At 40.9% G+C, this 14,246-nt stretch overlaps 2 protein-coding genes across 2 annotated transcripts; both read left to right on the forward strand.

Annotated features, from left to right (window-relative positions):
• Window positions 1-7,932: 7,932 nt before the first annotated feature.
• LOC110823273 (Pentatricopeptide repeat (PPR) superfamily protein) lies at window positions 7,933-11,085 on the forward strand. Its single transcript, XM_022053637.2, has one exon. It carries the CDS (start codon window positions 7,975-7,977, stop codon window positions 10,918-10,920), a length of 2,946 nt encoding a protein of 981 aa, XP_021909329.2. The 5' UTR covers window positions 7,933-7,974; the 3' UTR covers window positions 10,921-11,085.
• Window positions 11,086-11,235: 150 nt separating this feature from the next.
• On the forward strand, window positions 11,236-13,752 carry LOC148239719 (uncharacterized). The gene is made up of 6 exons (XM_088211500.1): window positions 11,236-11,353; window positions 11,440-11,635; window positions 11,744-11,814; window positions 13,007-13,110; window positions 13,214-13,268; window positions 13,355-13,752. Exons 2-6 carry the CDS (start codon window positions 11,540-11,542, stop codon window positions 13,485-13,487), a joined length of 459 nt encoding a protein of 152 aa, XP_088067626.1. The 5' UTR covers window positions 11,236-11,353; window positions 11,440-11,539; the 3' UTR covers window positions 13,488-13,752.
• The last annotated feature ends 494 nt before the right edge of the window (window positions 13,753-14,246 follow it).

Genomic DNA, 14,246 nt, shown 5'->3' on the forward strand with positions numbered 1-14,246 from the left:
CCAATCCGAGGCGGATTGCCGCTGTGGGCGGCGGTGCCATCGCCGGAGCACGGCAGAGACACTGTGCCGGAATTCTAAAATTTGCCAAATAGGCCCTGGGTCTGATAAAAGAGGAAATTTGTTGTCTGATGATTGAAATACAAAAGTATGATATATGTTATGTTACAGAGTGTGCATGATCTTATGATGTTTATAATGTTATTGTTTCTCATAAGTTGTTTTCATGAATCTCACCGAGGTAAGTGGACAGTAAAGATTTTTATTATTGATAAATGAGTTTGTTATAAATTATACTCCATTTGTCATTTTTTGTTTCCTACCAACCTTTACTTCTGTGATAGTGAGATAGTGTGATGTCTTTACTGGGCTAGTGTAGCTCATTCCTTACTTAACCATTTCAGATCAGGAAGACTTGGTTTCCGAACCCGTCCTGCAAGAAGACGGCGAGTAGATGTCTAAAGATTTCATAATTTTATTTATAATATTCATCTCTAGTATTTACTTTATTTAGTTTATTCTTTCATACATTTAGTACGTTTGGATTATTGTGTAAGGGATATTAATCAAAAATTTTATTTCGCTTTCGCACTTAGAATTTTTCTTATATATACATTTTCCTTTAAAATTCCGAAGCTGTTACAGTTGGTATCAGAGCCGTGTTCCTCGGACTCGTCCCTTACACAATAATATTTAGAGAAATACCGACCGATTAATCGTTACTCAACCCTTCCTTGTGAAATGCAGGTGCAGAGAGATGAAGAGAGGAAGACCCCCTTACACAATAATATTTAGAGAAATACCAACCGATTAATCGTTACTCAACCCTTCCTTGTGAAATGCAGGTGCAGAGAGATGAGGAGAGGAAGACCCCCACTAAACCGAGCAGCCCAAGATGATTCACTTCGAAAAAATGTGGATAGAATATTTGAGATGATAGAAAGGATCATTGCTGCCCAGCAAGGCTGAGAGGAGAGAAGGGAGTTACCCAACCCTCCCCCACTACCACAAGTTGAGCCACCGCTACAGCAAGCGGATCCCGAGCCACCCCGCCACGAGCCTGCTCATCCACAGTACCACCCGGCACCACCGCCACAGTATAATCCGGTGCCCCAGCCACAATACTGCCCGGCACAGCTACAATACAATCCAGTGCCCCCATCATATCAACAGGTGCCACCACAAGGCCCCCCAGTCTATCCTCAGCCCGGTCCAGTCCCTCTTCCATGGGACCCAGCTCCTTTCCTGATTGACCCGAGCTACGTAGAGAGGTACAGGAGACTGAACCCTTCCACCTTTACAAGGGAGTCCTCTTTCGAAGATGCCCAGTACTGGTTGGCGGAGACAGAAAAGGCTTTCAAGACATTATGAGTGGTTCCCGAGCAGAGGGCTACCCTTGCTTCCTTCATGCTGGTGGGGGAAGCAGGTCGTTGGTGGGAGCTCAAGCAGACTACCCTGCCTACACCAGTCACTTGGAAGCAGTTCTTAGCAGCCTTTCATGCGGAGTACCTCTCCGAGCACATCCGACATCTAAAAGAGATGGAGTTTGTCTAGCTGGTCCAGGAAAACATGACAGTATCGGAATATGCTCATAAGTTCCTAGAGCTGGGCCGATACTCCCCTAAGACATTGATAGATGAGGGCAGGAAGGCTAGGAGGTTCCAGTGGGGCCTCTGCCCAGAGATCAAGCAGCACTTATTGGTACTAAAGCTCAAGACATATTAACCGTTCTAGTAAAGGCGCAGATTGTGGAGAGGAGTTTCAACACCCTTTCTTAGTCAGCAGGGAGTCACAGACCCTCAGCTCCACCCCGCAGACCAGCACCTATTGCGCATGTCCAATAAAATAAGAGGCCCAGACCGGTGATCCAGGTTCCCCCTCAGGCTCCAAGGGCAGCACGTGGCAAGATCTGTCAGCACTACGGCAAAGATCACGGGGACCGACCATGCTTTCGTCTCAACAACACCTGTCGCATATGTGGTAGTGCCCAGCACTATGCGAGAGAGTGCCTGAGGAACCAGAACTAAGGAAGACCTCCTTTTCAGGGCAGGGTTTACAACCTCACACAGCAGGATGTCGATGCCGGCCCGGACGTGGTAGATGGTATGTACACTATCTGTGACCATATTGCTCATGTTTTATTTGACACTGGTGCATTGCATTCATTTGTTTCACATGTTTTTGCATCCAAACTTAATGTATCACCTGATAAACTTGATTCAATATTATTTGTGTCTACTACTATGAGTGAAACACTATTAAGGGAAGTTGTCTACAGGGTTTGTGCCGTGGAGATAATAAATAGAAAACTGAGTGTAGACCTAATAGGGTTAGACACGGAGAATTTTGATGTAATTTTAGGGATGGATTAGCTAGCGGCGTATCACGCCACCATAGATTGCTTTAACAATAAGGTTGTATTTAATCCTCCTAATGAGGAGCCATTTACAAATTAATAAAATCATTGATACTTATTTCTTGATGGCAAGTTTCCTTAATTTTCAAATACTTTAACCTTGCTATTTTCTCTAACTAGGCAAGCCCAAGAAGGAAATTTGTATCCAAGAGATTCTGGTAGTCTGAGACTTTCCAGATGTGTTTCCGGACGAACTGCCCGAACTACCAGTGTACAATAAAGTTGAGTTCACTATAGACCTACTACCAGGCACTTAGCCCATTTCGGTTGCTCCTTATCGCATGAGCCACGTTGAGATGGAAGAGCTGAGAAAACAGATCACTAAATTGCAAGACAGTGGTTTTATTAGACACAGTGTATCTCCTTGGGGTGCCGGAGTCACATTTGCTAGAAAGGGATATGGAACGTTGAGACTGTGTATTGATTACAGAGGATTAAACAAGGTCACAATCAAGAATAAATATCCCCTTCTCAGAATTGACGACCTCTTTGATCAGCTGCAGGGTGCGCAGGTCTTCTCCAAAATAGACCTGCGATCAAGTTACCATCAGGTGAAAATAAGAACAGAAGACATCCCCAAAACGACCTTTCGAACCAGGTATGGATACTATGAGTTCCTGGTCATGCCATTTGGGCTAACCAACGCCCCGGCCATCTTTATGGATCTGATGAATAGGGTCTTTAGAGAATTCTTGAATCAATTTGTTATTGTATTCATCGATGACATCTCGGTATACTCAAAAAGCAGAGAAGAGCATGTTCACCATCTAGCCCAAGTTTTGCAGGTCATCAGAAAAAAGAAGCTATATGCAAAGTTGAGTAAGTGTGGATTCTGGCTTGAGCAGACTGCCTTCCTAGGATACATCATATCGAAGGAAGGAGTATCAGTGAATCCTGAAAAGGTTGAAGCAGTACTTGGATGGGAAAAGTTGACATCAATTAAGGAGATCCGTAGCTTCCTGGGAATGGCAGGTTATTACCGCAGGTTCGTCGAATGATTCTCTAGTCTAGCGGCTCCCCTAAACTGGCTCACAAAGAAGAATGCCAAGTTTGAGTGGAATGAAGACTGTGAGAGGAGTTTTTCAAAATTAAAGGAGCGGCTGACCACTGCACCAGTACTGACTTTACCGAGTGGATCGGGGGGATATACAGTTTATAGTGATGCCTCCTATCTAGGCCTGGGTTGTGTTCTGATACAGCATGGGAAGGTCATAGCCTATGGGTCCACACAGTTAAAGAATCATGAGAAGAATTACTCCACCCATGACTTGGAACTGACCGCAATCATACACGCCTTGAAAACCTGGCGTCATTATTTATACGGAGAGACCTTTCAGATATATACCGATCATAAGAGTTTGAAACACATATTCACCCAAAAGGATCTCAACATGCGTCAGAGAATATGGATGGAACTCCTTAAAGACTATGATTGTGATATCTTGTATCATCCGGGTAAGGGCAACGTGGTGGCAGATGCCCTCAGCAGGAAAAGTGCAGGTATCTTAGCCCATTTAATGGTTTCAGAACGCAGGCAAATTGGGGCCACACAACAAGTTCGGCTTTAGGACCGAAAGAGAGTCGCATGTTTGGGCTATTTAACCGTCCAGCCCGAGTTAATATAGAGAATAAGGGAAGCCCAGTCAGTCGACCCCGCCCTAGTATCCCGCAAGAATGATGCAGAACAGGGAGTGAGTTCAGAATTCCGAATCTCAGCCGATGGGTTACTCTAGTTCCAGGATAGGGTGTGTGTTCCAGACGACAATGAATTAAAGAGAGACATCATGACAGAATCCCACAACTTAAAGTTTACCATGCATCCCATAAGTACCAAAATGTACCAAAGCATACAACCCCGATTTTGGTGGAATGGGATGAAGAGGGACATAACTGACTTTATATCTAAATGCTTGGTATGTCAGCAGGTCAAGGCAGAGCATCAACGCCCAGGCGAGTTACTTCAGCCTTTACCGATCCCGGAGTGAAAGTAGGAACATATCGCCATGGACTTCATAACGGGATTACCCAAGGCACGTTCAGGACATGACACTATCTGGGTAATTATTGACCGGCTTACCAAGTTTTCTCACTTCCTAGCCATCAGGATAACCGATCCCTTTGACAAGTTGGCAAGAATGTATATCCGGGAAATAGTCAGATTGCATGGAGTTTCAGTGACAGTGGTATTCGACAGGGACCCCAGGTTCACTTCTCGATTTTGGAGTAGCTTTCAGCAGGCCATGGGAACAAAGCTGTCTTTCAGTACTGCCTTCCATCCTCAAACTGATGGACAATCAGAAAGGACAATCCGTACACTTGAAGATATGCTCCGAGCTTGTGTCTTTGACTCTGGGGGCCATTGGGACGACCATCTACCCCTGATAGAATTTTCCTATAACAACAGCTACTAAGCGAGCATTGGTATGGCTCCGTATGAGGCGTTATATGGGCGCCCATGCAGATTGCCGATTTGTTGAGAAGAAGTGGGCGACAAAAAATTGTTCAGTCCGGAGTTGGTGGAGGAGACCATGTCTAAAATAGTTAAAATTAGAAAGAATATTCAGACGGCTCAAAGCAGGCAGAAGAGTTATGCGGACACCCGGAGGAGAGATTTAGCATTTAAACAAGGCGACCGGGTGTTCCTTAAGGTCACTCCTTTCAAGGGAATTAGTAGGTTTGGCAGGAGGGGAAAACTGAACCCCCAATTTATTGGACTATTTAAAGTATTAGACAGGAATGGTGTTGTCGCCTACAGACTGGCACTGTCTCCAGAACTCTCAAAGGTCCACAATGTGTTCCATGTATCCATGCTACGTAAGTACAACCCAGACCTCTCTCATGTCTTGGCTCATGAACCGCTTCCACTTCGAGAGAACTTATCTTATGAGGAAGTACCAGTCGGTATCACGGACCGAAAGACCATAATACTCCGCAATCGGGAAATATCATTTGTAAAAGTAGTGTGGCAGAACCACTCGCCAAGGGAGGCTACATGGGAGATAGAATCAGACTTTAGAGCCCAGTATCCCCATTTGTTCGACCAAGAGTAAGAGACAAATTTGGGGGACCAAATTTCTTTAAGGGGAAGAGAATTGTAACACCCAAAACTTTTTTTATTATTTTATTTTAATTTTTATTAGAATTTTGTTTTATTTTATTTTATTTTAATAATTAATTTATAAGGTTTTAATTTAATTTAATAAAAATAATAATAATAATAATAAAATTGGGTAAAATTAATATTGGAATTTAATTGAAATTGATTTAGGGAAAAATGGGTGAAAATTTAGGTTCTTAGGGTGTTTTTGAAAAGAAAATCGAAAATCGGATGTCAAAACGCAATTTAGAAAAATAGTGTCACGTCAGCAGCCACGTCAGCAGCCCGATCAGCAGCCCCGGCCATCCAAGACACACCGCGTGGCAAGGACGTTGACGCGGGAAGCCACGCGGGATGGAGACACGTGGGTGATCCGCGCGATCGGACAGCCCAGATCCGTTTCCGCGTGCACAAACGGCCCAGATTTATTTCTAATTTAATCGCGATTGGACGGTCCAGATTAAATTGTGATGGACAGTTCATATTAAAATGGGAAGATTATAAATAATTGCATCCACACCCAACCCCAAACCCTAGTCGCCAGAACCCTCGCCGGAGAAGACGACCCAGCCACCAGAGGAACCGGCCGCCGCCACCCGCTGCCGCACCGGAGGATTTTTCGGCCGCTAAACGAGGTAAAATTTCTCCCCTTGGCTTGTTTTTTGATGATGAACCTCCATGTGGCCAAATTAGAGCCAAACCACCGGCCAATTGGCCGAAAAATACCGCCGAAGTTCAGCGGCACCGCCGCAGATTTCCTCAGTTTTTGCCTCCGATGAGGCCCTTCCCGGTTCCCATTCAATGTAATTTTTACACCACTGTGACCACCGTTCTTTTCTCTACAGGTTGACCGGAGCAAAACACCAAATTGCAACTCGTGCCGGAGGAGCCGCCGCACCCGAGAGCTTCGCCGCCGATAAATCTCGATTTTTTGGAATTTTTTGGTCCACCGAGGGCCCTATGAGTGTTTTATCATAGGAACTAATGCAACTTTGGCCGAATTCGGCCGGAAACGGCCAACCCGAGGCGGATCGCCGCCGTGGGCGGCAGTGCCGTCACCGGAGCACGGCGGAGCCGCCGTGCCGGAATTCCAAAATTGGCCGAATAGGCCCTGGGTCTGATTTGGAGTTTTTTGGGGACATGCACAGGTACCGGAAGTGTGTTTCAATTTTCAGAAAAAAAAAATTCAGGAAATCTAGGGACTGCCCGTAGGCGCAGTGAGAACCCAATTTCAAACTCCGAGACAAGTAAGGATCTCTCACCTTATTTCCTATTACGGCATTAAAGCCTAATAAATAATAAAATTGTATATTATGAATTAATAGATATGTATAATTAATTAAGGTTGCTAATGGAGCCCGAATCTGATATATTTTTCGGTCAGATATTGTTTGATTTATTTTACAGTTTTAAATGTAGTATGGTGTCTGATGTGTTTATTCTATGGTTTCGTATGCATGAATCACGGTTTCATTTATTATGCTTTGAATTATTGTGAATCCGATGTTGTGTTGCCTTATTTGGTGTCCATTACTGGTTTACGTGTTTATGTTTGATTGGATAATTGAGACTAAGAAAAATAAAAAAAATGTATGTGAATTGATAAATGGATAATGTCAACAGCCTAACTAGATATCCTGGGAGATGGTGGACGGACCGGGTCTGTAGGGAACCCTACCGGGAACGTGATCTCTCATATCGGACGGAGTATGGAGACTTTATGTGTTTTGGCGCCCATACCGGACGGGGTATGGGGACGGCCCGTTTCACCCTCGTACTGGACGGAGTATTGAGGTTTATAGTTTTGGCGCCCATACCAGACGGGGTATGGGGACGGCTCTGGAATTAAGTCATTAATGTGAATAGTTCACATGTAGCGGGGACCCCCTATGGATCCCCATAGATACTAGTAGGCTGATAAAAGAGAAAATTTGTTGCTTGATGATTGAAATACAAAAGTATAATATGTGTTATGTTACAGAGTGTGCATGATCTTATGATGTTTATAATATTATTATTTTTCATAAGTTGTCTTCATGAATCTCACCGAGATAAGTGGACAGTAAAGATTTTTATTATTGATAAATGAGTTTGTTATAAATTATGCTCCATTGATCGTTTTTATTTTCTACCAACCTCTACTTCTGTGATAGTAAGATAGTGTGATATCTTTACTGAGTTAGTGTAGCTCATTCCTTACTTAACTATTTTATATCAGAAAGACTTGGTTCCCGAACCCGTTCAACAGGAAGACGGCAAGTAGATGTCTAAAAATTTCATAATTTTATTTATAACATTCATCTCTAATATTTAATTTATTTAATTTATTCTTTCATACGTTTAGTACGTTTGGATTATTGTGTAAGAAATATTAATCAAAAATTTTATTTCTCTTCCTTAAAATTTTTCTAATATATACATTTCCCTTCCGGGCCGTTACACTTCAGCTGTCCAGCAACCTCCCATGGCTCTACTTACGCCTCCCATTTCACTCCACCTCCACCATCACCATCATCTCCAACCTCCCGCCATATGGATAAACAGTGCTCAATGGCCAGAACGCAGACGCTCTATTCCTTCAATCTTCATTCCAAATGCATCTCTTTCTCTATCCCTCCAAACCCATCATAGGCACTCAGTGAATGAGTTCCCTTTCTTCCATCAGATAACGAGCCTTTGCCAAGTGGGAAATCTAGCTCAAGCTTTGACTCTTCTTCGAGACAGCATCAGTGGCGAACCTTCGGATTCATTGCATGTCAAAGAAGCTTTGGGCGTGTTGTTACGGGGTTGTGGCCAACAAACGGACATCGAAGTCGGAAGGCAAGTTCACAAATTGGTGTCGACTTCGACCCAGTTTAGAAATGACTTTGTTCTTAATACCCGCGTTATCACCATGTATTCTATGTGCGGTTCTCCTTTGGATTCTCGCTCTGTTTTTGATAGTTTACAGAGGAAGAATCTGTTTCAGTGGAATGCGATTGTTAGTGGGTACACGCGAAATGAGCTTTATCATGATGCATTGAAGATGTTTCTGGAATTGCTTTCGAATGCCGAGTTTATACCTGATAATTTTACTTTGCCTTGTGTTATTAAGGCATGTGGGGGGATTTTGGATGTGCGGTTAGGACAGGTGGTTCATGGGATGGTGGTGAAGATGGGTTTAATTGATGATGTGTTTGTGGGTAACGCTTTGATTTCTATGTATGGTAAATGTGGGTATGTTGTTGATGCGGCGAAAGTGTTCGAGGTTATGCCTGAGAGAAACTTGGTTTCATGGAATTCAATGATTTCTGTGTTCTCTGACAATGGATATTCTCAAGACGGTTTCTGTTTGTTTTCGGAGATGGTGGCGGGTGAGAAATGTTTAATACCGGACACGGCAACGCTGGTTACTGTATTGCCTGTTTGTGCTGGTGAAGGAGAGGTAGAAACGGGAATCTTCATTCATGGCTTGGCAGTGAAACTGGGGTTAGATCAGGAAGCAACAGTGAATAATGCACTAGTTGACATGTATTCCAAATGCGGCTACTTATTAGAAGCTCAACTTTTGTTTGATAAAAATGGCAGCAAGAATGTGGTTTCTTGGAATACAATGATTGGTGGTTTCTCCACATGTGGAGATGTTCATGGGACTTTTGATGTTCTGCGGAAAATGCAGATGGAAAAGGAAGTGAAGGCAAATGAAATCACCATTTTAAATGTTTTGCCAGTTTGTGTGGAGGAACTTCAGTTGTTGAAGTTGAAGGAACTTCATGGTTATTCATTCAGGCATGGGTTTCAATATGATGAATTGGTAGCCAATGCTTTGGTTGCTGCCTATGCAAAATGTGGGTCACTGAGTTATGCGCAAGATTTATTTAGTAGCATAAGGAGAAAGACAGTGAGCTCTTGGAATGCGTTGATAGGTGGATATGCTCAGAATGGTGATCCTAGGATGGCGTTAGATTTATATCGTCAAATGAAAATTTCAGGATTTGAACCAGATTGGTATAGCATTGGTAGTCTACTTTTAGCTTGCACCAATCTGAAATCACTACCCTATGGCAAAGAGATACATGGTTTTGTGCTTCGAAATGGATTTGAATCAGATTCATTTATTGACATCTCATTGCTATCACTTTATATACATTGTGGAAGATTATTATCTGCACAAGCATTATTTAATGGCATGCAAGACAGAAGTTTGGTGTCTTGGAACACCATGATAACTGGTTACTCACAGAATGGACTCCCGGAGAAAGCCTTGGAACTATTTCGGCAAATGCTTTACAATAAAATTCAACCTTATGAGATTGCAATAATAAGCATACTTGGGGCCTGTTCACAGCTATCAGCTTTACGACTGGGGAAAGAGACACATTGTTATGCTATGAAAGCCCTCTTGACTGAAGATACATTTGTTGGTTGCTCAATCATAGATATGTACGCAAAATGTGGCTGCATAGAACAATCACAGAAGGTTTTTGACACATTAGAGAATAAAGATGTAGCATCATGGAATGCTATAATTTTGGGATATGGGATTCATGGACATGGGGGAGTAGCCATACAGCTCTTTGAGAAGATGCAGACATTTGGCCAGAAGCCTGATTACTTTACATTTATTGGTATTTTGATTGCATGTAACCATGCGGGGCTGGTTGAAGAAGGGCTAAAATATTTCAATAAGATGCAGGATTCCCATGGATTGAAGCCAAAATTAGAGCACTGTGCATGTGTCATCGACATGTTGGGTCGTGCTGGACAATTGGACAATGCCTTAAGCCTTATAAACCAGATGTCTGAGGAACCAGATGCTGGAATCTGGAGCTCACTTCTCAGCTCCTGCAGAATTCATGGCGCACTAGATATGGGGGAGAAAGTTGCTAGAAAGTTAATAGAAATGGAGCCAAACAAAGCTGAAAATTACGTGTTACTCTCAAATTTATTTGCTGGATCAGGGAAATGGGATGAAGTAAGAAGAGTGCGGCAAAAGATGAAGCAGATTGGCCTGCAAAAGGATGCTGGCTGCAGTTGGATTGAACTTTCTGGGAAAATTTATAGCTTCATGGCCAGTGATAATTCATTGCCGGAGTCAGACAAGATCCGAGAGACATGGAGAAGTTTGGAGGAAAAGATATGTAAGATTGGATATAAACCCAACGCATGCTCTGTGCTCCATGAATTAGGAGAGAAGGAGAAGGTGGAAATATTGAGAGGGCATAGTGAGAAACTTGCAATTTCTTTTGGTTTATTAAAAAGTTCGAAAGGTAAAACATTGAGGATCTGCAAGAATCTGCGGATTTGCCTTGACTGTCATAATGCAATGAAGTTGATATCAAAGGTGGTGGAGAGGGAGATAGTTATAAGAGACAACAAGCGTTTTCATCATTTCAGAGATGGGGTTTGCTCTTGTGGAGATTTCTGGTGAAGGGTATGGAAGATGGGATTGGGGAGGGGGAACATCTTCTGTTCATATTTTATGTAAATTCTTAAATTTTTTATTTTTCTTATATTAGAAATTAAAATCTTCTTGTTAAACGTTGTGTAAAATCTAGATCAATAAAGTTAGCGAAGTGATTTGCTTTTCCAATAAGATTTCAAATGCACTAAGTTATTATAAAAATATAATATATATATATATAATTTTTATTTATTTAATGCATAAATACATGAATTTTTAATTTAAATATATACAACTTGCAGAAACCTAAAGTTCAAACCTTTTTAACTCTTCTACCATAAAACCCTGACGCTCAATTTTTTCATTTCACGTCCGGATACTTTTTTCTTCTCACACCCTCTCTAAATTATATATATATATATAAGCAGCAAAGTTGCAGTCTAGTCTTCTACTCTTTATTGTAGTCGCTTTGTTTTTTCCTCCTTTATTTAATTAATTAATTCAAATTTAATTTTCCAACAGTTTTTCTTTTTTTTTTTTGGGGAGACGGTTGCTACAGTCGTACGTTTATCACTGTAGTCGAGACAGCAGGAAGAAAGAATCGGAAACAGCTTTCCTCTCTGCAACATCGCAAGCTCTAATACATATGGCAGCGAACGCCCCCTCTGCACCACGATCACCTCCGTCTGCCTCAAATTCTGGAACTTCCCCATCTCAACCTACCTCCCCATTGCCCCCTAAGGTTTCCGCTTTCTTTCTCTCTCTGCTATATTTGTTTACATGTACATACAAACATGTTTATATGCATATATGTGTACATGTACATGAGTTTAATCTTTGCATTTATAAGGTTGAAATTCCTAGCAATAATGGAGTACATAATGTGTTCGAGGAAAAGCCTGACTTAGCTAGCCATTTCGAGTAAGTTCTTTTCCTCCCTTTTATCTTCGTTGCAGTTATTTTCTTTGAATTTCGCCATGTTCGAATCCTTTTAGGCTAAGTCAAGGTTTCATTGTTCAAAAATTGAAAGTTGGGAATTTGATTATGTCACAATAGTTGGGTCATAAAAAATGGAATTAGGGCTTCTTGATTCTTCGAGTGGGTATCTTTTGTATCTTAGGCTAGTTCAAGACTTGTGTGTCTTTGGATTCTGTTCAACTGACATCCCTCCCAGCCTGCTACATAACAGAGGAAGGGAAAGATCCATAAAGTGATATACTAAGACTGATGAGGGAAATGTGTTGATCTGCTTTCCTCCTGCTTTTCCTTAATCTATTGACTTGAAGTGCAACATATATACATTTAAACATGATTCATATAAGGAGGAATTTGGATTTCTGTGCTTAAGATTGCATTTACTTTGAGTTAGTTATTAACCCAGAGTAGCAAATAAGAGATGGAACAGAAGTAAGCATTCAAGTTTTAAGAAGCATCACGTTACTAATTGCTGTCTCATAGACCTTCTAGGCAGAAGAGAATTTTTCTAAGACTTCAGCTGGATAATGGCTAAATTTAGACTCATGGCACTTCTCTACTTTATAATTAGACTCTGAGCAGACTCGATAATGGGTGATTGCTATGGCGCCCTTTAGAATAAGATAGATATATTTTTGGGGCAGGACCATCTAAAGAATGAAAAAGGAAAAAAATGCATGTCCAGTGTCCTGTATTTTGTTGAAAGAAATATGAATTTTGAAATCTGTCTTATGAAGTTGGAGAGGATTGAGCAATCCTTACGTGGGATCATGATGGTTTTTTGGTGATGTGTCTTTATTTTTTCTTCAAATCTCCAGTCACTAGGCATCAATCTTTTCTCCGTCTTCTTTCTCTTCAGTGCACCTCATGGCATTCTTCCTGTGAGGCTTTGTGTGCCTTCTCCCGTTATTTATGTTTTTAACTCAAAACATGCTTAGTTGTATTTCCAAATTGTTGAAGATATGATGAAGCTTGTTTATTTCTGCAAAAAGCTGCTTATTCAGATTATATGTTATCCATTAAAACTGTTGGTATCCCCTTAATTAACTTGTCGAGTACAGTTAAATATTTTTCCTCTTGGAACTGCGCATGCATGCTAGAAGGCCGAAGTAACATGATTGCTTGTCATTTTGATTAGTGCTCTTGATAGTGAGGACTATGTTGAGAAGTACCAAAAATATGAAAGTGATTACACTCGTCGTTTGATGGCAAAGTACTTTTCTAAGAAGAATATTTACGGAGGTAATAGTTACTCTCGTTTCATTCTTGCGATGACTATCCCATACGTTCTTCCAATTGACATATTCATTGAACTTGTTCTTTTTTCTTTTTTTTTTTTTTTCAGGGAACATATTTGAGGATAAAACAATAATAGACAATGAAACCATAATGTCTAGCAGGTAGTATAAATTTCGAACATGTGCATATTAATCGTAATTTCTTTATGCTGATTCATTAGTTAACCCGTGCTTCCAAATGTCTCTAGGTGGCCTGCCACTCGATCATTTGCAGATCCTGCCCAGAGCTTTGAGGACCAAAGCACCAATGGTTCAACTTCTGCAGCGGACACCCCGAGTAATATCGCGAACAGGAAGCATGTAACGAAGAAGAATGGCTGAAACTCATTCACATGCTCTCCCGTCTATTGCTGTCATGTAAATATATTTATAAAGTAGGATATATCAACCTAAACCCTAATTTCTCATCCTGTGGTAAGCCTCTATGGATGTGAAGATACTGTGTGCTAACAAGGATCATTAGTCACCCGTGTCAGACACATGAATAGCTTTCTTGCTATTTGTCTGAGCAATCACCTGAATCTGTATAATTTACTGAATTCAGATGAAGATTGCTTTAATATTCCAAATCTTTTAACTTACAAAATGGATGAACTACATGCATTTTCACTTACCCCACTTATGTATTGAAATAGAAGTTCCAAAACTGAAAGCTGGAATAAATAGCAAAAGATTTCAAGTGGGGTAAGTATAAAAACACATACAGATTCATACAAGTTGCTTATATTGTACGATTCTGTGTTATTGCTCCTTACTAATTCTTTGATCTTTTATAGTAATTTAGAGTGTGTGTGTGTGTGATATTACTGATTTGCTGTTTACAAGTAGTGAATTACTATCATGTGTCTCATTGCTCATGGTAATTCTTTAATCTATTACAGTAATTCAGAGGGTTTTTTTTTTTTTTTTTTTTTGTTTTAAGATCAATTTGCTGCTTATAAATATTTTCTTAGTGGGTCATTTCAGATTAGTGATTTAAATTAAAAATGATTTTCTCGTTCCTATTAATGTCTATTTCAGATTAATCAAAACGTTTAAAATGAATTTAAAATGTTCAAGACCAACAATAATTTTAAAATA

The sequence above is a fragment of the Carica papaya genome, chromosome 9 (assembly GCF_054855325.1).
Source record: "Carica papaya isolate Zhongbai chromosome 9, ASM5485532v1, whole genome shotgun sequence".
Lineage (NCBI taxonomy): Eukaryota > Viridiplantae > Streptophyta > Magnoliopsida > Brassicales > Caricaceae > Carica > Carica papaya.